The 25,019-nt window shown below is 33.1% G+C and overlaps 4 protein-coding genes across 6 annotated transcripts; 3 read left to right on the top strand and 1 right to left on the bottom strand.

Moving 5' to 3' along the window:
• The first annotated feature begins 183 nt into the window (after positions 1 to 183).
• On the top strand, positions 184 to 2,395 carry LOC107629693 (DNA-directed RNA polymerases II, IV and V subunit 11). Its single transcript, XM_016332546.3, has 5 exons — positions 184 to 338; positions 420 to 509; positions 604 to 682; positions 1,200 to 1,295; positions 2,129 to 2,395. Exons 1-5 carry the CDS (start codon positions 286 to 288, stop codon positions 2,159 to 2,161), a joined length of 351 nt encoding a protein of 116 aa, XP_016188032.1. The 5' UTR covers positions 184 to 285; the 3' UTR covers positions 2,162 to 2,395.
• Positions 2,396 to 5,763: 3,368 nt separating this feature from the next.
• Positions 5,764 to 8,264, top strand: NRPB11 (DNA-directed RNA polymerase, RBP11-like protein). 2 transcript variants are annotated; one of them, XM_016332548.3, is made up of 6 exons: positions 5,764 to 6,142; positions 6,229 to 6,320; positions 6,406 to 6,495; positions 6,588 to 6,666; positions 7,186 to 7,281; positions 8,119 to 8,264. In XM_016332548.3, the coding sequence occupies exons 2-6, from the start codon at positions 6,268 to 6,270 to the stop codon at positions 8,149 to 8,151; spliced, it is 351 nt and encodes a 116-aa protein (XP_016188034.1). In that variant the 5' UTR covers positions 5,764 to 6,142; positions 6,229 to 6,267; the 3' UTR covers positions 8,152 to 8,264. The 2 variants fall into 2 exon arrangements, with proteins under 2 accessions (XP_016188034.1, XP_016188033.1); XM_016332547.3 differs by having other exon boundaries at positions 5,770 to 6,142; positions 6,241 to 6,320.
• Positions 8,265 to 9,186: 922 nt separating this feature from the next.
• Positions 9,187 to 12,581, bottom strand: CHX28 (cation/hydrogen exchanger 28). Of its 2 annotated transcripts, none has more exons than XM_088508751.1 (4): positions 12,423 to 12,581; positions 11,304 to 12,306; positions 10,052 to 10,641; positions 9,187 to 9,795 (listed from the first exon to the last, which is right to left on the bottom strand). In XM_088508751.1, exons 1-4 carry the CDS (start codon positions 12,579 to 12,581, stop codon positions 9,187 to 9,189), a joined length of 2,361 nt encoding a protein of 786 aa, XP_088364877.1. The 2 variants fall into 2 exon arrangements, with proteins under 2 accessions (XP_088364877.1, XP_016191701.1); XM_016336215.3 differs by having other exon boundaries at positions 10,052 to 10,645; positions 11,308 to 12,306.
• Positions 12,582 to 15,945: 3,364 nt separating this feature from the next.
• Positions 15,946 to 23,423, top strand: LOC107629694 (protein SEMI-ROLLED LEAF 2). Its single transcript, XM_016332549.3, has 19 exons — positions 15,946 to 16,427; positions 16,729 to 16,803; positions 17,042 to 17,157; positions 17,542 to 17,656; positions 17,793 to 17,921; positions 18,106 to 18,153; positions 18,440 to 18,558; positions 18,646 to 18,842; positions 18,937 to 19,229; positions 19,339 to 19,488; positions 19,601 to 20,062; positions 20,187 to 20,333; positions 20,568 to 20,643; positions 21,429 to 21,556; positions 21,762 to 21,962; positions 22,040 to 22,174; positions 22,270 to 22,398; positions 22,511 to 22,747; positions 22,934 to 23,423. The coding sequence occupies exons 1-19, from the start codon at positions 16,293 to 16,295 to the stop codon at positions 23,099 to 23,101; spliced, it is 3,060 nt and encodes a 1,019-aa protein (XP_016188035.1). The 5' UTR covers positions 15,946 to 16,292; the 3' UTR covers positions 23,102 to 23,423.
• The last annotated feature ends 1,596 nt before the right edge of the window (positions 23,424 to 25,019 follow it).

Raw genomic sequence — 25,019 nt, 5'->3', positions numbered from 1 at the left:
TTCACTCAACAATCCTTTTTTCAAACACTGCTTGCTTGGGGAAGGTGAAATGATTTCGTGGGAATGTAATGAAGGGATAGTAACTACTAGGGGCAACTTTGTCTTTAAAATTTATTTTTTGGCACAAAAAACAATTTTAAAATAAATTGAAACTTTCACAACCACTTTATTGTGGAAAAAAGACAAAAACCTCTAAGTGAGAGACCAAAATTGTCCTTAAGCCCATTAATTAACCAATTGATTAAGAGCTACACTCAGAAACTCAGCGAGTAGAAGAGCTTCGCCATGAACGCCCCTGACCGTTACGAACGCTTTGTCGTCCCCGAAGGCACCAAAAAGTATGCCTCATCTCTCTCTTTCTCTCTCTCTCTCTCTCGTTTTACAGTTCTAAATTTCTAATTGTCAAAACTTGATTTCAGGGTGTCGTATGAGAGGGACACGAAGATCATCAATGCCGCCTCTGTCACTATCGAGAGAGAGGAACACACTATTGGCAATATTATTCGCATGTGCGCTTTTTTTTTCCCTTCAGTTTTAATTTGATTTTAGCTGTATAAACCCTAAACCTAAATCGTTCGCTTTTTTGGATGCTTGTATTTTCAGGCAGCTGCATCGAGACGAAAACGTGTTGTTTGCTGGATACAAGCTGCCTCACCCTCTCCAGTACAAAATTATTGTGAGGGTGGGTTTCCAATCTTCCATATTTTTTCCCTTCACTAATTACTAATTACAAAGTTTTTGGTAAATGTATAGATCATAATAAAATGTGATTGAAATTGGCTTCACAACAATTTCATTCACAAGTGATACGATGTAGTTTGGTACTAAAAGCGTGTGTTTCTGATGTCGGATTTTGAAGGGGAAGGGAGGTGGAAGAAAGGCTTGAAGAGTTAAAGGATTCTGCTTTGCTCTTCAAATCCTTTCTTTCATTCCCTACATTTGCAAGAGCTCCACTCAAAATTACATCCTAAGAGTCAAAAGTTACAACTTACCCTAGCTTGTTTACTAACTTAGTGATGGTTTTGAAGCATTTAATCTTTTAATATTCAAAGTTCACACTTCCATAGGTATATGCTTTTGTGGTATTTTTGTTTCTAATCGGCACTTGGAACTTGGGAGTGTCTCAAATTTCTATTTTTATGTGCAACATCTAGAAATAATTAGCATTACCTGTTGTGCTGTTGCTGTTGCTTTTGCAGATACATACCACTGGCCGGTCAGACCCAATGCAGGCATATAACCAGGCTATTAATGATCTGGACAGGGAACTTGATCACTTGAAGAAGTCATTTGAGGTCTGTATGTTGTTTCTTTTTTTTTTTTTCCTCTTCTTGAAAATATGTATAATTCTATGCAATCACTGATACTTGTTTACTCCTTGATCTTGGGAATCTTTCGGATATTAGAATATTATCCATTAGTACCGGGCAATGATTGTCTGATTGGCCCCATTTCAATATCATCACTCTCAAAACTGCAAAGTTGCTGCAGGTTCTGAATTAGATCATATCATTTGACTGTGTGGTGTACCTGATGTTTTGTCAGTAACTTGTTCTAGGAAATTGGAGTCTGAAGAGGTTCAACTTAAGTAACTTATAATATGTTAAAGAAGAATACTTATATCACAAGTTTGGCATCTCTTGCTATATTTTGCTAGGCTCTACCATTCTAGTATTATGTTATCTTTTCTTTTTATGGTATCTGCCTTTTCCACCTAGCAAATGTGGTTAAGTCCAGACAACATTTATGGCGAGGACTGTGAGTTGGCTTTTTCCTTCTATATGAGATGTTGCCATATTCTGAGAATGCATCTTTGTGAATATTGAGAAATTGCTTCTCATGACTCTCCGCTTCTATATGGCACTTCAAACGTAAATACTAATAGTCTCTTGGTAGTTCTTTTGTGGTGTCTTGAGAATTGGCTCTTAAGTTCTTCAAAGTGGGCATAATTCTGGCATTTCAGTGTGGGGAATAGGGAAGAATTATGTGGAACCCCTGTACTACCTAGAATGATTATGTTACAATATAATTTTGTGCTGGGAAGAGACAAATCGCTTATGGATTTTATGTAGTTTTCTTGTCCATTTTTATTTGAGTTTTGTTAAAAATTCATGTTTTTTAATTGCAGGACGAGATGGTGAAGTTTTCAAGGGACTATTAATGTACATTCAAGATGGAAGTTTTTCCCTTTAGCCTTTGCTGGATATGAAACTTGTTAAAGATGTTTCTTTTGGACCAAGGAACTTCTACAGTGGTGAACAATTTCAATGTTAACAAAACTATTGAAGGATGATTTGCATTGTACTAAGCTAATTATGTTTAAAAAGGAAAAATCCCGTCACATGAACCCTGTTTCTCTCCATGAATCTTGAATGTGAATATACCCTTTTTTTAATTGACTTTTTTAATCTAGTATAACTTGAATTATTTAAATGCAATGTTCAGTGAGTTGAGTTGAACTGAATATGAATATATTTCGGGGAACATACACTTGAAGATAGCATGATAATGTTGAACGCAAATGGTGGGATCTGTGTATAAAATAGTTGTTACAGGAGTATATTAGGGTTGAACAATTTTAGTTTAGAAGAACAAGGGGATTTAGCTGCACATAAAGGCATTCCTAATGCTTTCGATCATATTGTTTGAGACGTGATTCACTGCACAATATCTTTATTGATCTTAACGTCATGGTGAAATCTTCATGAAATTCTACATTTATCTTTACAATTTTCACAGGGTTTACTGTATCTTTTTGTTTTCTTGCTACGGTTAGTATCTACAACTATACTACCTCATCATCTAATAATGCCTACATGATGAGAAGTCCTAATCAAGACCATCCAGTTCTCCTTTGAGTCTATGTTGTTGGATTACCAAACACAGACACTGTCATTGTGAAATCTGGTCCCGAAAGTACATCCCCGATTGCTTCCAATACTGGGTACTGTTGCCAATCGTCCATCCCTTTTGTCAATATAGAGTTCACCCCACCTTCTTTACCTACAATGACTAAAGAGTATTGCCCTTCAAATGATCTGAGAGTTGTGAATGTTTCGGCTGCGCTTGCAAGATGCTTCTCTAAGTAGGAAATACGACCCCCATTTATATGCTTTTTCATAGAATTGTGCAAAACATTCGTCGTGGTGTCCCACTTCGTCCTCCAGCTCTGGAAGGTTGACCCTATAAGCTGCTAATCTTGAGGATTCTGCACTGGAATCTACTAGAAATCTGATCAGTGTAAGTTTCACTCCTGGATGTTGCGCTACCTACCTGCTTAGGCAAGTGCTTCCCTATCATCTTTTCGGCCAATGAATATTATAAAGGAAATTATTTGATGTATTTCTAACGTTAGAAGGAATTTACATGCATATTTTATATTTTAATTAGGATTTTTTTATCTTTGAATCTAGATGAAGGATATAAAAATGTATGAGTAATTACCCAAATCATTCCCAAAAATTTTAAAAGCGAATATTTTAGTCCTCAAGAAAAATTAATACACAGATCAATTCCTATGGTTTTACTATGATAAACATATCCGTCCTTAGTTCATTTTCCGGCAGAGTAATTACCAGATCAGTCTTCAAAGATTTTAAAAACGGTCATTTTAGACTCTAAGAAAAATTAATACACGGATCAATCTTAACATTTTTTTCCGTTAGACATAACAGTCTTTCATCCAAAAAAAATAAAAATAAAATTATTATTATTATTAATTGCACAGAAATACTATACCATAATTTTTTGTATTTTTTAAACAAAAATAATGATAAATTTAGTCATTAGATTCTTATGTATATATTTATAATAGAAAAAAAAAATTATATATATATATTCACTTAATAATAATAATAATAATAATATTCAATAAAATTATTAGATATTATTCTACAAGAAAATTAATATTGAAACTATTTGATATTTTTGTATTTAATATAATCAAAAAATGTCATATTTTAAAAAACATGTTTGTATTAAAAAAATATTTTAATTTAGATTCCAAAACATCATTATTCACCTTCCTTGTTTCTAACAAAAAGAGTGTATTAATATGATAGTGTCATCGTCCAAATGTACAAAGTTAAGTTAATAATAATAAATGTCGACATATAGTAAAAGTAAAATGGATGAGGGACTGTTATGTTTCACAAAGAAAATCGTTGGAGAATGATCTGTATATTAATTTTTTTTAAGGACTAAAATGTCCGCTATTAAAATCTTTGGGACTGATCTGGCTGTCGAAAAATAAACTGAAACTGATATGTACATTGGGAATTGATCTGTGTATTAATTACTCAAAATGTATCCCCCTCCAAACCCCCCCCCCTTTTCCTCCTCCCTAACACCAAAATAATAGAAGTATATCCTCAACTGCATCTGTCTTACAGGATTGTATAGGATCCCAAGATTATCTTGTCTTCTCAAGTATTATGTTATGATAGCTGCTAGCATGCATATTATACTCAGATAATTTATTTTTTTTCTCAGGTGTTGGATTCTGAAGGAAATCTGAGATTCATTGTATATCTGTCTTAATTTGCAGGTTTACAGAGATTCAGAATCAACACCAATGGTTTGCTGTGATATTTGCCAGCGCTGGGTGCATCGTCACTCTGATAATATTAGGTTTGGTAGTTTACCTTTTGCATTTCGAAGGTGAACTGCTTTCATTTGCAACCAAGAATATATATGTTGATGAGCATTCCATTTTTTGTGTCATTTCCATTGTGAACTTCATGATCCTATTTCCTTTTATTGTCTTGTTGATTAATATTTTGAGTTTATTCCGTGATATTTGGAATCTATTGTCAATTTTTTTTACATGTTTTCTTGCTAGACTTTTGACTCTTGACATTGTCTTCAACGGATCCAAAAAATAATATAACATGATAATAATTTTTATAATAAAAATAATATGTGTATATAAAAAATTAAATATTAAATTATCTATTAATTACTATATATCTATGTATAAATATATATATTATTTAACTTATTTTAAAAGTGTATTTTATATTTTAATATATATTTTATACAGATAATTATTTTTTATGTATATATAGCATGATTATTGTTATGATTATATTTTGTTATTGTAAAATATGATTAACCTTTAAAATATCTAATATACAAATTAAAACACTAAAATAGTAATTTAAATAATAATATATAATTTAAAATTCTATTCTTTTAGGTTTTATATTTTTAAAAAATTAAGTAATTTTTCTCTTAACACTACCATTAAAATTTCTCTCTTTCCATATATATTACTAAATAATTATTTAAAAATTTACTTCCCAATACAATTAGAAGCCAACTCTTATTGATATTCATAGTTAAAAAAGTTCTTTCAATTAATATAGTTGCTACACAAAAATTAAAGCTAATTTGAAAAGAAGATAAATAATATTCTTTTAAGTTAATTTTTAAAAAAGAATATTAATTTCGTTTAAATTTGAGAATTGATCATTCTAACGAATATCTAATATAAAATTTTTAAATTGACGATTAAGTACCAAAAATTAAATAAAAAATTATTATAAGATCAAATTTAATAATCTAATAAAAATAAATAAATATTATTATTATATATTATTCAAAAATAATTTCAAATTGTAGCTGGCGCTTGCCCCACACCACTGCACTTGGATCCATCCCTGGTCTTCACGTAGCCACTAATTCTGGCGTTGAGGTTAGTCATCATTTTTCCCTGTTTAGAGTTTGCTTCTTTCATTTTTATTCTTTGTTTAATATCGCCACCGCCACAAGTCCACAACTACCTCTCAGTCAGTTATGACTAATAAACCAGACATGCAGTATAGTTTTGTTTTTAAAATTTTATAAATGAAAATAAACTGAAAAACCAAAAGTACTTAATATATAAAATAGTAGAAAATAAAAATACGCCCTTGATTATTTTGTTTGATCATGGGATTTACTAAGTTAGGTATTTGAAACTTGAAAGCCAATGTACTTGAGTACTTGACCCGTACTCGTAGGCTCGTAGCTACTGGTTTTTATTTATATTTTTCACACCCCAACTTCTGATTCAGCCACCACCACCGATTCAGCCACCACCACCGCCACCTCTGCGGCAGTCGTCGCAGACCACCAAGCACCGTTACGTAATCTTCGTCCTGTAAGAAGCTTAACTCCTCACTCGTCCTTTGTTTTTCTTATTTCATTACTAATAATCCATTAGCATTAATTAACTAATTGATTAAGAGCTACGCTCAGAAACTCAGCGAGTAGAAGCGCTCCGCCATGAACGCCCCTGACCGTTACGAACGTTTTGTCGTCCCCGAAGGCACCAAAAAGTATGCCTCATCTCTCTCTCTCTCTCTCTCTCTCTCTCTCTCTCTCTCTCGTTTTACAGTTCTAATTGTCAAAACTTGATTTCAGGGTGTCGTATGAGAGGGACACGAAGATCATCAATGCCGCCTCTTTCACCATCGAGAGAGAGGAACACACCATAGGCAATATCATTCGCATGTGCGCATTTTTTTCCCTTCAGTTTTGATTTGATTTCAGCTGTGTAAACCCTAAACCTAAATCGTTCGCTTTTTGGATGCTTGTATTTTCAGGCAGCTGCATCGAGACGAAAACGTGTTGTTTGCTGGATACAAGCTGCCTCACCCTCTCCAGTACAAAATTATTGTGAGGGTGGGTTTCCAATCTTCCATATTTTTTCCCTTCACTAATTACTAATTACAAAGTTTTTGGTAAATGTATAGATCATAATAAAATGTGATTGAAATTGGCTTCACAACAATTTCATTCACAAGTGATACGATGTAGTTTGGTACTAAAACGGTGTGTTTCTGATGTCGGATTTTGAAGGGGAAAGGAGGTGGAAGAAAGGCTTGAAGAGTTAAAGGATTCTGCTTTACTCTTCAAATCCTGTCTTTCATTCCCTTCATTTGCAACACTCAAAATTACATCCTAAGAGTCAAAAGTTACAACTTACCCAGCAGCTTGTTTACTAACTTAGCGATGGTTTTGAAGCATTTAATCTTTTAATATTCAAAGTTCACACTTCCATATGTATATGCTTTTGTGGAATTTTTGTTTCTAATCGGCACTTGGAACTTGGCAGTGTCTCAAATTTCTACTTTTATGTGCAACATCTAGAAATTATTAGCATTACCTGTTGTGCTGTTGCTGTTGCTGTTGCTTTTGCAGATACATACCACTAGCCAGTCATCCCCAATGCAGGCATATAACCAGGCTATTAATGATCTGGACAGGGAACTTGATCACTTGAAGAATGCATTTGAGGTCTGTATGTTGTTTCTTTTTTTTTTTTCCCCTCTTCTTGAAAATATGTATAATTCCATGCAATCACTGATACTTGTTTACTCCTTAATCTTGGGAATCTTTCGGATATTAGAATATTATCCACTAGTACCGGGCGATGATTGTCTGATTGGCCCCATTTCAATATCATCACTCCCAAAACTGCAAAGTAGCTGCAGGTTCTGATTTTGATCACATCATTTGACTGTGTGGTGTACCCGATGTTTTGTCAGTAGCTTGTTCTAGGGAATTGGAGTCCGAAGAGGTTCAACTTAAGTAACTTATAATATGTTAAAGAAGAATACTTATATCACAAGTTTGGCATCTCTTGCTATATTTTGGCTAAGCTCTACCATTCTAGAATTATGTTGTTCTTTCTTTTTATGGTATCTGCCTTTTTCACCTAGCAAATGTGGTTAAGTCCGGACAACATTTATGGGGAGGACTGTGAGTTGGCTTTTTCCTTCTATAAGAGATGTTGCCTTATTCTGAGGATGCATCTTTGTGAATATTGAGAAATTGTTTCTCATGACTCTCCGCTTCTATATGGCACTTCAAAAGTAAATACTAATAGTCTCTTGGTAGTTCTTTTGTGGTGTCCTGGGAATTGGCTCTTAAGTTCTGCAAAGTGTGCATAATTCTGGCATTTCAGTGTGGGGAATAGGGAACAATTCTGTGGAACCCCTGACTACCTAGAATGATTATGTTACAATATAATTTTGTGCTGGGAAGAGACAAATCGTTTATGGATTTTACGAAGTTTTCTTGTCCATTTTTATTTTAGTTCTGTTAGTTACAAATTCGTATTTTTAATTGCAGGCGGAGATGGTGAAGTTTTCAAGGGACTATTGATGTACATTCAAGATGGAACTTTTTCCCTTTAGCCTTTGCTTGATATGAAACTTGTTAAAGATGTTTCTTTTGGACCAAGGAACAATTTCAATGTTAACAAAACTATTGAAGGATGATTTGCATTCTACTAAGCTAATTATTTTTAAAAAGGAAAAAAATGCTGTCACATGAACCCTGTTGCTCTCCATGAATCTTGAATGTGAATATACACTTTTTTTAATTGATTGTTCTATTTGGTAGCGTTTGGTAGAGAGACAGTGACTGAATGATTGATACTGAGAGACAGAGACTTAGAGACAGAGACTAAAATAAATCTTAGTATTCTGTTTGGTGCAAAGTAGGAGACAGAAATTGAAACAAAAATGAAGCTCTAATTTAATTTGTACAAAGGATAAAATTAGAATTAATTAATTGAAATGAGGGTATTTTAGGTATAAAATGTTATTAAAGTTTCAGTCTCCGTCTCTAAAAATTTCAGTCTTTTGTGTCTCCACTTTTTGGAGGTACTGAATTATTGAAATTTTGGGGAAAGAGACAGAAATTTTAGTACGAGTCTCTGAGTCAACAAACATGATATTGAATTTCAGTCTCCCAGTCTCTGTCCCAGTATCTTAAAACAAATGCTACCTTCTAGTATAACTTAATTATTTAAATGCAAATTTCAGTGAATTGAGTTTTACTGAATATGAATATACTTTGGGGACCATACACTTGAAGGTAGCATGATAGTGTTGAATGCAAATGGTGAGATCTTTGTATAAAATAGTTGTTACAGGAGTACATTAGGGTTGAAAAATTGAAGTGTAGGAGAAGAACAAGGGGGTTTAGCTGCACATAAAGTCATTCCTAATGCTTTCGATCATGTTGTTAGAGACATGGTTCACTGTACAATATCTTTATTGATTTTAACCTCCTGATGAAACGTTCATCAAATTCTACATTTATCTTTACAATTTTCACATGGTTTGCTCTATCTTTTTGTTTTCTTGCTACTGTTAGTATCTACAACTATACTACCTAATCATCTAATAATGCCTACATGATGGAGAAGTCCTCGTCAAGACCATCTAGTTCTCCTTTGAGTCTATGTTGTTGGATTACCAACACAGACACTGTCATTGCGAAATCTGGTCCTGAAAGTACATCCCCGATTGGTCCCAATTCTGGGCACTGTTGCCAATCGTCCATCCCTTTTGTCAATATAGAGTTCATCCCACCTTCTTTACCTACGATGACTAAAGAGTATTGCCCTTCAAATGATCTGAGAGTTGTGAATGTTTCGGCTGCGCTGGCAAGATGCTTCTCTAAGTAGGAAATACGACCCCCATTTATATGCTTTTCATAGAATTGTGCAAAACATTCGTCGTCGAGTCCCACTTCTTCCTCCAGCTCTGGAAGGTTGACTCTATAAGCTGCTAATCTTGAGGATTCTGCACTGGAATCTACCAGAAATCTGATCACTGTAAGTTTCACTCCTGGATGTCGTGCTACCATACCTGCATAGGCAAGTGCTTCCCTATCATCTTTTCCGCCAATGAATATTACTGCCACATTCAGTGATACCTGAGTTCTTGATATCTTTTCAATTGATCCAAGGCCTCTGTTAACTAGAATCCCCACGGAACAAGGAGCACTCCTTAATAACTGTTAAACAGTATCTATTATTGCATTATTGAGCTATCAATATTAAGGTAATTGATTTTTTATTTGCTATATATGTTTTCATTTAACATGTGCATTTTCTTCCTTGATAGTCTCAAAGAGAATTGATGCACATAACTTTTGACATTACTCTTGTTGCAGCTACTTGGATTTACTATGGCTAGCTAGCTCCTTTGATTCTTGAACTTGTTCATCTTAATTATCAAAATAATACTAATGATAAAGTTTTTGACATTACCTTTCTGTTCACATATCTGAATCCCTGGTGACCCATATCCAATTTTCCATCCTGACGTTGGTTCCTGTGGAATGGTAGTATAATGAGGGCAATCATCAATTCATCTGCTAAGACACAGATGTCTTGTGCCATGTTAGTGATTGTTGACACTGCTAATGTTCTTTTGAGAGTAATACCTTCACTATCCTCATCTACATAGGCTTGAAAAGAGTTGGATACTTTGTCCCTCATTTCCACGACCGCAGCATCTTTCACAGTTGTTGTATGTCCTTCTGCGCCTCTCTCTACTGTTGCTGCTATCTGATCAGTGAGTTCAATCATGTCCGCGACATATACCACAATGCCGGGGGGTGTTGCCCCTCTTGAGATCTCCATGAAGTTGATGGAAGCAGGAACGTTGTCAGGTCCGTGGACACACAAGAGTATCCTTAGCTCATGTAGTGGGTCAAGCAACTGGAGTGTCATGCGATGATTTGGTGCTCGTTTCCTGGCACGTTTTATGATGTATGCTATCACTGATGGAGTATGCACTATTGTGAAAAATATTGCCATTATCATTGTAATGCCAGTTGAAGTATTGGCACCACAACCTATCTGGTAATACAAGGACAAATATGAGATTGATTCAGTTATAAACATGATTTTTGATTATCTATTTATGTTGCATGCCTTATAGTTAGAATTAGAAGTGAGCCTATAAACACTTCCTTGGTTCTCAATATCAGTATCAGTAAATATCATTTTAAGTGGTGAATTTAATTTATAGATGTACACAAATACAGATCAAATGCTTCATTATGTATTATAAGGTAAGGGTATATATATTCCTCCATTTTCACTATTTCTGATGAGGATGATCTGGAATTGTGGAAGAACCATTCATTTCTCAGCTTTAAAGGGTACTGCTATATCAATTTGCTAGAAAATAGAAACTTGACACTATCATAGTATCATGCATGCATGTTGGCTGATGACATTCCCTTTGGAGACATCACAAAAGTAAATATTTCCAATTTCCATGCAAGAAATGGACTAGTATCTATTTGGCTACATTTGGTTCCAGAGACAAAAGGCAAATACAGAGACAGAATGACACAAGAATGTGTTTAGAGCGAGAGATAGAGAAGACAAGACGATGAATAGAAAATTTCTATATAATCGTTGTCTCCCTGTCTTTGTATTTTGTGTTCTGTCCAACTACCAAACGCCGCCTTTATGATAAGTGAAGATAAAGAAAAAGTGAGGAAAATACTTGCCGCTTTGATAGCCAAGAAGATGTGAAAATGGCCCTTGGTGGTTAGGAGTAATCCAATTGCAACCGATTCCGGCCAGCGAAAACCAAGTATCATCCCCAAAATAACTGTTCCAACAACCTTGCCGACAATGGCAATGAGAATAAGTGTAAACAATTTTGCCCAAGTCAATAGATGTCCAGCTTCAAACTCTCTGAAATCAGCTGCATAACCCATCCACAAGAAAAAGATAGGAAAGAAGATAGTGGTCAACAAGTAGTTGATTTTGGCAATAACCCATTTGGAAACTCTGCCTTCCCTTGGAAAACACACCCCTGCCATGAAAGCACTTAGAATTGGACTATATTCATATATAGTTGATGAGGCACAAGCCATGACCATAACTGCAATTGACAACACCAAATGTGAACCTTTCATAGGTTTCCCTTCCGGGTTTTCATTATCAACCCAGTTCATAAAGATTGGTGAAACCAGTGCTGTCAAAACAGTCTGTCCAAGAAGTGCACACCCCATTATGATGGCCTTCTTAAGGCGCTTCTTTTCGTCATAATCATCGCAAAATGCGTCCAATGGCATGGCTATGTAGCCAACCGAAAGAAGCAAGGAGCATACAAAATCCGAGTGCATCCCTGTTGCTATCACAAGCTTCCCAATATCCGACTTGCCTATCTTGAGTCGCGTTATTAAACGAGTCAAAACTGGGGATGCTGTGCTAGATAGAAGAGTTGAGAGGGAGAATGTGTATTCTAGCAACTTGGTTTGATCTGTAAAGTAATGCAGGAATGGTGTTGTGGTGCCTGCTATGATGAAAGTGCAAATTATTCCTGCATATGCAACTTGAGCATCCTTACTTGGTTTCTTGAACAGTATGAATGGATCCATTTCTATCCCCAAAGCAAACATGTAACACATCATACCAAAATCTATGATGAACACAAAGGTTGTGTTGAATTCCATGTACAATTTGCGTAAGAAAGATACATTCCCCATCACTAGTCCTACCTGCATTCAAAATAAAAAAGAATATAACAAGTATAAAAATTTCGAGCATTTTCCTTTTTCCAAAATTCTAAAAGCAGATAACACTTGACAATAAGAATACAAAAATCAGAACTTACAAATATGTCAGAAGTGATCCGAGGTTGTGAATAAGGCTTTAGAAAATAATGTAAAGCATTGCATACAATCACCATCACCATAAACATAACGAAATTTTTGCCTAATTGAAGTACGAGGTAGCCTAACTTTTCTGAACATTGGGTCAATACAACTGCCATGTTGAATTTAATTTTTTTTCTTTTTAAGTTAAAACCTGGGGTTTGATTAGATAAATTTATATATATTTTTGTGTATATGTATTTTTTTTTCCCTTCTTTCTCTTGCTTCTCCTCCTCCTCCTCCTCCTCCTCCACCTCTTCTTCTCTAGCTTACCCTGTTATCATTCTTGTTTACATTCTCAAAGATGAGTACAAAGTTTTTCCTTCTCTGTTTTTTATTTTTTATTTTTTATTTTACTAATGATCAACCTTCGCCAAGTTTGGCAAAAAAAAAAATTGAGATGGTGAATGGTTGTGATTTATATCTTAATTTTAGGAGACAATGGAGGAAAACATTCTTAACAAGTATGAGATCTACGAAGCTTCAAAATTGAAGGATTTGGAGAGTGTATAAGGGTATTAATAAACCGCAAAAAATGGATATATCACAAAAGTTGTGCTACATTTCCATCGCTAATTATTTATATTCTCTTAAGCATTATTAATCTAATAATGCATGCCACATGGTTCCCCATTTTATATGATACATTTCTCACTTAACCAGCATAAGTCATCACCGAAATGCAAACTCATTATTTTAAGATTATTGTTAAAAGGAATGTCACACAATCTTAGGGGCTTATGGCTACCTTGTACAATTGGTTATATTTAATTTGTTTACAACCTAGTTTGACCTTGTATGAATTTTGTTTCGCACGGTATCTTCCAACTCATGAAGTCAAGGACTACTGTATACATAAGATAGGATTCGAACTCCTGACATTTATTTAAGTAGACGAGTGAGTTAACTACTCGATCAATCCAAGTTTGTTTGTATTGTTTCTTTTACATGTGAACTTAACTATTGCTGATTAGTTTAGCTCTTCAATGTTTGATTTGTATTTTCTCATCAACAACACGTTTTCTAATAGATTTAGCTGTAATCTGTTTTAACAGTTAACATTTTGGAAGGCAGTGGCGGAACTTGAAACAAAATTTTGGGGGGCCAGATAGAAAATAATTGTCAAAATATTTTTGATATGGATCCATTTAAGATAAGTTCGTCTAATCTCATCTCTCTAGTTTGGGTGATATTGCCAAATTTAAAGCCGTTTTTCAAGATATCGTTCCAAAAAGTTAAGCCAAATTTTTTATTATCTCACTTTCTTCGTGATTCATTAAAGTAGAAGAACTATCTACAGGTGTTGATATTGTAAAAGTTATATGTTTTCCTTTTTAAATATTAGCATTCCTCTTAAAAAAGTATCAATTCTTTGATTTTTCATTATTATTTTATATAAAAATTTGAATATATATCCTGTAAAATATGTAAAGAATAAGTTAGAAGGATAAATATTAAAATTTATAATATTTATTGAATTTTTTTATCAATTTATACAAATACAATAATATTAATACTTATTGAATATTCTATTATTTTTTATCATATAAAAAATTAAATTAAATAAATAGTAAAATATAAAATAATATTAAATTAAATAAATAAAAAATATCTAATTTTTTGTATTTGAACTTAAAGATAAAGAGAGTGTTGTTTATTGAACTTATTAGATACTTTAAGTCATAGTAAAGTATTTAAGTCAATTGAACTATTTTTTATCTTTTGAAAAAGTACTACTAAATTTTTTATAAAAAGTCTGAACTAAGCTCCGCCACTGTTGAAAGGGATTTTAATGATTTGAAAAATAACCTAATAAAAAAAAAAAAAGAAAAGAGAGAAATGGTAAATAAAAATAAAATAAATTAATATGAAATAGTGATGATAATCATGGTATTGTTTGCTTGAAAAATAAAACCCAGGTTTGCAGGAATCTTAATTAGTCGCTCAATGCATGTATTTTATCTTTCTTCCCAATGATTTTACTAAATTATTATGTAAACTTGTTTTGTCTTATATTTGAATCGATATATATACATTCTTCCATTATTAGACATGATGCAAGTGCAAATTTTATTAGACACAATGACACTAGGTTTTTAAGTTGGGGAGAAATTCAAACCATTTAAATATAAATGAGTAATGGTATATATCCAAGTCTTTTTATAAATTAAGTTTAACCATGTTAAACAATAAGACTTAAAATAATACTAATTATATTTAATTTTTGTTATGTTTGACCAATTTGATTAATAAAAAAATTTGGATGTGTAGCATTATTCAATATAAATAAGCATAATTAACATGTATATAAAATAACCAATTTAAATTAGCCTAATAGTTAGTTTACTAATCAATTTAAATAAGTGTTAAAACTTAAAAGTTTGAATCTTATCTTCCATGCACTATTAAATAGAACTCAAATTCATGACGAATGAGTCTTTGTATTGTTAGATAAGAGGATATTTTTTTTTTTGGTGACTAGATAAGAGGATATAATAATAACAAAAAAATATGTATATAAAATTAAAATGTATTTTAGATAATGTCAAAAGTAACATTAATACAAATTAAATATTAGCAATATACGATTTTATTAAGGTACTAATTAATTTAATCAACAATAAACTACTTAATTAATGAATAAATGTTAATAAATAAATAAATAAATAAATATTAACTAGTTATTTAGTATTTACCGAAAAAAAAAATTGATTTTATGGTCAAGATCAAGAAGTCATTAGTAAAAAAGAAAAGAACAGAAGAAAATAAAGTGAATACCCATTTCAACTCTTGATAATTTTTTTGAAGGAGTATGAGACTTTTAAAAAAAATACCTATTTTAGCCTCTAATAATTAACTTTGTGAGATTGATTAGTCTCTCGGTCAATCATCTCTCTCCAAAACATGCTTATGTGATTCGTTAATCATTAATATATTCTCTATTTAATTTTTATAAGTAAAATAATTTAAAAATTACTAATATTTTTTAGTTGTAGATAGTAAATTTAGTCCATGTATTTATAAAAGGTAACCAAAAAATAAAAAAAAAACTAATAATTATTTTTAATGACAATGAGATTTTCAATAAAAAAGAGTTTATCAATTCTAGTTAATTTTTAATGGATAAATCAACAATTTAATATGTTATATAAGCTTATTCTATTAATATACAGAAAAAAATATTAACAAAAAAATTAATTAATTTTGAAAGAAATAAAATTTAAAGATAAAAAAATTATTTTTTTTTATCAAAAGGCTCGTTATTTTTTGAGTGGGTACCGGATTTTTTTTTTCGAAAATAAGGTTGGATAGTTGGCACTTGGCGGGGAATTTGAATAAAAGAAGTTAAGGATATGACGTGAATCTTACGTGTCTCCCAAACCATCGAGCTGTCTGAACATAATAGACAACAAATAAATACCATAAACCATTATTACTTATCATTAGATAGAAAATTACCTTACAATGTTGCCTAATCCAATCATTGCAGTGTCAAAAAATTGAATGAATGAAGAAGAAGAAGAGGAAGAGGAAGTGAAGGTAACATTACAAAATCAAAAATCAAAAGATCTAAAAAAAATAGAGAAAGAAAGCAGAGGCAGGGAGGGGATCGAATCAACCTCGAACACACAAAATACAGTTACCGATTTTTAGTTCTCTCTCTCATTCATTCTCTCTCTTTCTCTCTTTCTCTCTCTCCCTCTCTCTCTCTCTCTTCTCTTCGTTGCGAAACTGAATTGAATGCTGATAGGATCAATCATCAATAAGGTAGAAAGAGAGAAGAAGAAGAGGAGGAAGAAGAAAGAAGAAGAAGAAGAAGAAGAAGAAGAATGAGCGTGATTTCTCGGAACATATGGCCCGTATGCGGCAGCTTGTGTTGTTTCTGTCCTGCGTTGAGGGAGCGTTCAAGGCATCCAATCAAGCGTTACAAGAAGCTCCTTGCTGATATCTTCCCTAAAAACCAGGTTTTTCTATTTTTCTGTTAAATTTTCATTTCATTTCATTCTCTGTTTTAAAAATTTATTGGATCTGCAAGACAAAGCCAAGTAGAGAATAGGTGTTAGCTAGCGTCACGATTCGAGCCTGTGAGGGGAAAATGTTATGTTTCCCTTCCCTCGCTCTTGATATTTTCAGGCAATGTCAAGGGGTCAGACGAGGGATTAGTCCGGCTCATTCGGATAACTGCCTATGATTGTTAGCAATATGATAGAGTAAATGAATGAATGAATGTGTGTATTGTATGTTTCTTGGTTGTGATTGTGGCAGGACGAGGAACCCAATGATCGTATGATTAGCAAGTTATGTGAATACGCCGCCAAAAATCCCCTTCGCGTTCCTAAGGTATCTATCTATCTATCACATTTTGCACAATGTTTTACCATGCATTCTCGGATAAACAATCACTGCTTCTCAGTTGAAAGATTTTAGTTAGGGGCAAAGGCTTTTGAATGTTGTTATTTGCCATATGCACAGCTACTACGTGAAGTGCTATAGCATCTTTCACACCTTTAAAAATTTGAAGTCTATTTCTTTTCTTATAAATATTGAATTAACCTTCTGCGGTCTTTGCTTATTTCAGATAACGAGCTATCTTGAGCAAAGGTGTTATAGGGAGTTGAGAAATGAGAACTACCACGCTGTAAAAGTTGTCATTTGTATCTACAGGAAGTTGTTGGTTTCTTGTAGGGACCAAATGTGAGTACTTTCATCATATTGAATTCACCTTTTTCCCCCCTCCATTTGAAATAATCAGGTTATTTGAGGCAAACAGGATTTTGAGTTTCTCATGACATATACTTTCACCGTCAACATCAATATGTTTTTTTCACCTTGTCAGTAAACTAGTTAAATAAACATACATTCAGATTTAACCAAGCAGTACTCTATCACCAATATCCTGATGTCTAATGTATCACAGAAAAGACACTATGCAGAAATTGTTGCTTGTTTTGGAGACTATAGTCTCCTTGAATTTGCACCAATTTGACCAAATAGCCTCTAATGAAGCAATATTAGCTGATTTTCTATTTCTTATGCACAAAAGCATCTGTATGATTTGTGAGAATACTATTGTGGCAGGCCTTTGTTTGCAAGTAGCTTGCTTAGTATTATACAAATTCTTCTTGATCAAACACGGCATGATGAAGTGCAGATTTTAGGCTGCCACACCTTGTTTGACTTTGTGAACAATCAGGTGGGGTTTTTTGGTAGGTTATCTATTTAGGAATTTGTTGCAAGTTTATTTTTATTTTTGTACCTAAATTATGTATAATATAGCAATTTGTTCCTGTGGAGTTTGAAGCATGTAGAGGTATTCTCTTATGATACAGACGGATGGTACTTATATGTTCAATCTAGATGGCTTCATTTCAAAACTTTGCCGTCTAGCTCAAGAAATGGGAGAAGATGCAAAAATACAAAATTTGCGTGCTGCTGGAATTCAAGTCCTTTCATCAATGGTAATATTAGCCATATGCGATCTACTATTTGAAAAGATTCTTGAACTTTCTTCTCTTCTTGCCCACCCAACTGGCCAACTAGAGTGGTCCTTCTTCCTATATTCCTAGCTTATTTAAGCCATATTTTTGTTAACAAACTGGATGCTTGCAACAGCAGCTTGATCATTATTTATTTCTTTTACAGGTTTGGTTCATGGGAGAATTCTCTCATATTTCAGTTGAATTTGACAATGTGAGTTAGTAGTCCATTTTTAAATGTTTTTGTTGAGATTGCATTTCTCTCTTTTTTTTCTTTTTTTTTTTTCTTGGAAAACTATATCGGTGACTGTCTAATTCACTGTGATTTCTAGTTCTACTCAAATTGGTGCTGTTTCTTTAAATATGTAACTAATGATTATTTTCTGTCATGATCAACTAGTTATGATAGTGTTGGGATCTACACTCACAAAATATGTTTGTTGATACCCATTTATGTTTATCATGCCTTTAACAGCTTTATGCAATTCTTGTTAACTCAGGTTGTTTCAGTTGTTTTGGAAAATTATGGTGAAGTCCAGAAAGATGCTCAACGGAATGCAGCCAGGCTCTATTCTTGGAAAATGATAGTGAATGAAAAAGGAGAACTTCAAGTGTCAAAGTAATCGTCCTTGCCATTGTGATAGCTTCCATTGTATGTTACTGATCTATCATAGTTGCTGTTAACTTCTTTTTTTCATATCCATAGGGAGGATACAGCAAACCCTGGATTCTGGTCACGAGTTTGCATACAGAATATGGCAAAGTTAGCCAAGGAGGGTACAACTGTTCGACGAGTTTTGGAATCCTTGTTCCGCTATTTTGATAATTCAAATCTCTGGTCTCCTGATCATGGTCTTGCTCTTTCTGTCTTGCTTGACATGCAGTCGATAATTGAAAATTCTGGTATTTATCTTCTTGAGTGCTCTAAGATATGGTACATTTTATACCAGTTTTTATTATCTGATCATCTTAAAATTGAGTTCACTGTAATTTACAGGACAGAATACACATTTGTTGCTGTCCATTTTAGTCAAGCACCTTGATCACAAGAATGTTTTAAAGAATCCTAATATGCAACTTGACATTGTTGGCGTTATTAGTTGTGTTGCTCAACATACAAGATCTCAACAATCTGTTGCCATTATTGGTGCATTGAGTGATATGATGAGGCATCTACGGAAAAGCATACACTGCTCCCTTGACGATTCAAGTCTGGGGGCTGAAGTGATACAATGGAACCAAAAATACCGACAAGAAGTAGATGAATGCCTTGTACAGTTAACAACTAAGGTGATAAAAAATTTCACATTATTAAAGATATTATTTGTTAGTGTAATGAACAAGATAAACATATGATCTCTATGATCTAACTCTCTTGTGTGGCTGTAATGTTAAACAGATTGCAGATGCAGGTCCTGTTCTCGACACAATGGCTGTGATGCTGGAAAATATGTCTAGTATTACAGTTATGTCCAGGACCTTGATTTCTGCAGTTTATAGAACTGCTCAAATAGTCGCGTCAATACCGAATTTGACATATCAGAACAAGGCAAGATTTACTAAATTGATTGATTGGTTATGATTGTAATTTTCCTTGCTTCTATCTGACTTTTTCATTTTTACATCTTTCCTTCCTGCAAATTTGATACTCTATTATATAGGCATTCCCCGAGGCTCTATTTCATCAGTTACTCTTGTCGATGGTCCATCTGGACCAAGAAACCAGGGTGGGTGCACACCGCATATTTTCTGTTGTTCTTGTGCCATCATCCGTTTGTCCACAACCTCAACATTCAGCGGATATTCAAAGGGTGCTTTCAAGAAACACGTCTGTCTTTTCTTCTTCAGCTGCACTCTTTGAAAAGTTGGAGAGGAAGCCAGCTACCATTCAAGAAGAAAGTCATTCAGATGGAAACACTGGTGATAACTCTATTTTTAACAGATTGAAGTCAACTTATAGTCGGACAGCTAGTAGAAGATCTTCTTCTATTGAATCTCTGGAGAGAAAGAATTCAAAGGGTAGTAGTTCTATAATAAATAGATTAAAGTCTAGCCGATCAGGTAGTGTAAGAAGGACTCAGCCCGAAGAAAATAATACTACAGATAGTTCCAATAAACAACTGGTATATAATTGCACAGTTTGCTCTTGTTTACTTATTTACAATTCGCTGTAATAATAACAACAATATAATTTTTCAATCAACACCACCAAATTCTGCCTGTCTTCTGATGAGTAATGTGTTACAGGCATTACCCCTTAGGTTGAGTAGTCATCAGATTACTCTTATGCTATCATCTATCTGGGCTCAGTCCGTCTACCCCATGAACACCCCTGAAAATTTTGAAGCAATTGCTCACACCTTCAGCCTTGTCTTGCTTGTTGCTCAGAGTAAGGTAATGGAAGTGCATGCATTTTACGATTATAGTTAGATTAGATGCAGATTGTTCATTCAATTTGCCTTTTTAACTGTAAGAAAGATATAAAATGTCAGCATTTTTGTCTGGAAATACAAATAATCTCTTTAAAAAAAAAAATCATTCTTTGAAAGTTCATAGTCTCTATTACATTAAAAAGTTAGTGTAGGCTTTTTATCTTATGCTCATATCTTGTGAGTTTGGCTCTTGCAGAATTCCTCTTATGAGGCCTTAACTGAAAGTTTTCAGTTGGCAATTTCCTTGAGGAGCATTTCCCTCAATGATAAAGGTAGAGCCTTAGTTCCCACATTTGTTTGGACATCACATGATTATTTTTCTTGTTTTCTCAGCTTTTTCCCTAATTTGTCATTTTTTCATTGTTAGTAAGTTAAATTAAGGCACTGTTAGTAACTAAAAGCATAATATTTAGTGCTTACTGCTCCGACAAAATATAAAGCTTTGGTAAAATATTTCAGGGACTAAGTTTCCGTCAAAAGTTCAGTATTTCACTGACTAAAAGAGAAGTTTCTTTATATAGTGATGATTATATAGTGCATGGTCTAACTTTTCTCTTGATTTGACAATGTAACTATATAAGCGTTATGGATGGTATAGTATAGTAGATAGTGATTTCTTTTATAAATTTATTGGATGAATGCCTAAATTTGATCGGGATTCATTATGCAATTTCATGCATATCATCTCACTTATTTTAAATAATTGAACTAGAAAAACTATGCATCAACACTCATTAATTTTGTGATTTTAAATAAAAACTAGCAGTCAATATTGTGTAGCAAAATTATCATGTGGCAATTTATGTACAATGCTTCACATAAAAATATGGCAGGTTGGATTTTCAGCGATGCACAAAATGGAACAAAATTAATTGGATCCCTTCGTTCATACTCAACCAAACAAAAGTAGTGATAACATACTTTGTTCATAGCATAGTCTTATTCTCATATTAGATGTTTGTTATTTATGCTTATTTCCCTTATATTACTTCGGAGAAAATTTGTTGTGAATCATTGTTAAAAGTGCCTAGTTCTAAAGCTTTGTTATATTTTCCAGTCAAACTTCAACCATCACGGCGCAGATCTCTCTTTACACTGGCAACATCCATGATTGTTTTCACTTCCAAGGCCTACAATATTGGTTCTCTCATTTCTATTGCTAAAATGCCACTGACAGATAAGACAGTATGTACTTCTAGTTTTATGGAATTTTCTTTTGTGCATTTAAGTTATTTTACTTTTTTATAACTTTCCCATTTTCTCTTTTAGCTTGGTAAAATGATGATTGTTTACTCAATTGAATACGCTTCTAGCTATTTTGTACTGGTATGTGAAGTGATAAAATTATTATCCGTGTATCTTCTGAATTGTCTTTTATGGTTTTCTTCAGTGTGATCCATTCCTGCAACTGTTAAACGACAGCAAGTTACAAGTTGTTCTTGATACAGCTAGACATTCAAGTAGAGTTTATGGATCAAAAGAGGATGACGCAGCTGCTTTGAAGTCACTTTCAGCTATAAAATTGACAGAAAGCCAGTCTAAAGAATCATTTGCTACCATGATAGTACAGGGTCTAGGAATTCCAATAGATGTAAAAATTCTATACCATGCAATGTTGCACTAATTTATCAGGACTTTAGTAATACCCTTGAGTTCCTTGTGAAACAGGAATCATCCACCTTAAAAGAAGAGCTACTTCGTGAATTTTCACCTGATGATGCTTGTCCACTAGGAGCCCAATTATCTACTGAGACAACAGAAATCTATCAGGCCGGGTTGAAAGATGATAAACATTCCGATATGGTAACCTGAACTGCTATGCTCTTTTCTTCTTTTTTCTTTTTCCAGTTATTTCCTTTTATCTGAACTTTCGTCGTTCGAACATGAAAAAAATGCAGGTTGATATTCCATTATTTACTATGGATGACGACATTCCATCTAACGGAATGGAAATCCAAGTTCATCCTAATGCACAGCAGCCTTTAGGAAATACAAACCTTTTGAGTGTTGATGACATTTTGGGTTCAGTAAGTGCTTCTGTTCATTTATAAGCACACATCACACGCTTGACTTTTCAATTTTCCTCTACATTTTATTTCTGAAAACCAATGAACTCCTGATATTATCATTCATTTGCAGGTTTTGGACACAACCAATCATGTAGGGAGAATTTCTACATCAACGGCTCCTGACATGAGTTACAAAGAAATGGCTCTCCATTGTGAGAACCTCCTCATGGGAAAGCAAGAGAAGTTGAATGTTTTCATGGCTTCCAATACATTGCAATCATCATTTAGGTTTGCTCCTCCTATGTACAACCATGAGGACTGGGACAAGGGCACTTCTGCAAATTCCAATCTTCAAATGACTTCTATGGTACTTTTTTGAGACATTTACATCTATGGTTTATTGGCAAATTAAGTCTGCACTTTTTTGAAAAGAGGGCTTAATCATTAATTTATATATTAATCATTGGTCGATTTGATCAAGTTTAAAAAGATGAACTTATCTTGTTTCCTGAAACCAAATAACTATATAATTTTTATGACAATTGAATTGCAGAGTGGAAATCCATTCTTGGATCCTCCAAACATGGGTCCTAATTCACTCAACACATTTCCTGACTCTGCTCCAAGGCATTGTGGAACTGCATACCAACATCAGCCTAACTTCTTTCAACTGCCAGCGGCACGCCCGTATGATAATTTCTTGAAGGCCGCCGGATGTTGATTCACGGCAGATGCAGAAAATAGAGCAGCTATGTCGACAATGAATTGGCAACAACATTTATCAATTATATTTATTCTTCTTCTGCTCTGACTTGCTTGGTGTATATCCTTTTATTTAGTTGCATCCTTGCATTCGGAGCTGTTTATAAATGTATAGATAAATCCCTTTATATGAGAGTGAGTTTGCATTCTTTTTCCTTTTGTTTATTGTCCACATCTGATTTCATTATGGGGACATGAGAATTTTGTAAAGGCAATTTCTTGTAGATGGAAATTCCAATCTGCTTATCAATCAGAAAGACATGAGAAGAGTTTTAATCTTATTCAGAATGTTCTACTTCTTCTTCCGCAAAAATATCATGGTATTAGTATCCTAACACACAACTGAGTCTTTGTAACAACTGAAATTCACCATGAGCATGAAGGATGATGATCATCTACGTTTGAGGTGCAGTTGGGAACCTGAATCGTACATTTCAGTCAAACTATGTATGTAAAAGATGTTTAACCATTCTCTTAATAAGTTCATTGTTGTTATGCTTTTAAGAATTGTCTGTGTTTCAAATTCTCTTTTGGTAATAATTTTGCAAATGCAACTATGTTTACAAGTTAATACTTATAGGGGGAAAATAACTATAACATAATAGTTATTTTAAATTATAAATTAGGACTATATTATATTATTAAAGATATAGTTAAAATCAATATTTGAACTCTAGATTATATATATATATATATATATAATATAATATGATCAAAGGTAAACTAATTAAGTTTCTTTCCAATAATATTTGAACTTTGAAGTATAAATTAAAATTATTTCAAATATTAAATAAACTCCTAGTCATAGACTAATTTAGATTAAAAATACTATTTACAAACTAATTTAATGATTAATTTAAACGTCATGCTATATTAAATATTTTTACAGGCTGCATCCAAGTAATTTCCCTAATTAAGTCTAACAATGTTATTTTCTCTCACGTGCCGCACTACCTTTTCTTTCATGCTTTCATAACAGATTTTTAATATAAACCTCTTCAACGTAAAGCTTCTTTCTTCGTTCTTCTTCAACGTAAAGCTTCTTCGTTTTTCTTTGATTTCTCTTTAAATTTTCGTTTTCTTCTTCGTTTTCGTTGTATTTCTTCTCTGATTTCTTCTCTTTCTCTTTAGATTTTGATCAACATTTGAATAGCGTATTATTCTTTTGAATTGAATAGCGTATTATTCTTCTGTATCAAAACAATGAATGATTCAAGTTCAAATCACTTGAGTGAGAGTAATTTGGATTATTCTTCTGAATCGAATCAAGTGAACGAGGTTTGGATCGGTCTTCATTTTATCTAGTTTCATTCTTCAATAATTTTGAATTGAACGGAATAGAATGCAATTAAATAAAGTGATAATGAATATTTTTATTTTTCATTGCTAAAACTAGTGTTGCTTATGAATGCATTTTTCGGTTCATTTGGTATTATACAATGATTTTGTTTTGATAATATTTTCAGATCATTCTAGAATGTAGGAGTTTCTGAATTTGAATTTGTATATTGGACACTTTTTAATTCATTTTTTATTACACAATGGTCTTGTTATGATAGTATTTCGGTTCATTCTTCAACAGTTTTGAATTGAATAAAATGGAATGCAATTGAATAAAATGATAATGAATAATTTTATTCTTCTTTGCTAAAATCAGTGTTGTTTATGGATTTGAATTTGGATAGAATGTAGGAGTTTCTGAATTTATAGAATGCACATATTTCGATTCATTGGTTATTACACAATGGTCTTATTATGATAATATTTCGGTTCATTTTACAGTATAGATGTGTTGTCGATGAACGATTTGTTCCAAAGGTTGGGATGACTTTCAAGACACTCAAAGAAGTTGGAAAGTTATACAAAGATTTTTTCAA

This window comes from Arachis ipaensis, chromosome B3, assembly GCF_059453495.1.
Source record: "Arachis ipaensis isolate K30076 ecotype BB chromosome B3, ASM5945349v1, whole genome shotgun sequence".
In the NCBI taxonomy this organism is placed as follows: domain Eukaryota; kingdom Viridiplantae; phylum Streptophyta; class Magnoliopsida; order Fabales; family Fabaceae; genus Arachis; species Arachis ipaensis.
The sequence above is the reverse complement of the archived record's forward strand: the minus strand, read 5'-3'. Positions and strand labels throughout refer to the sequence as shown.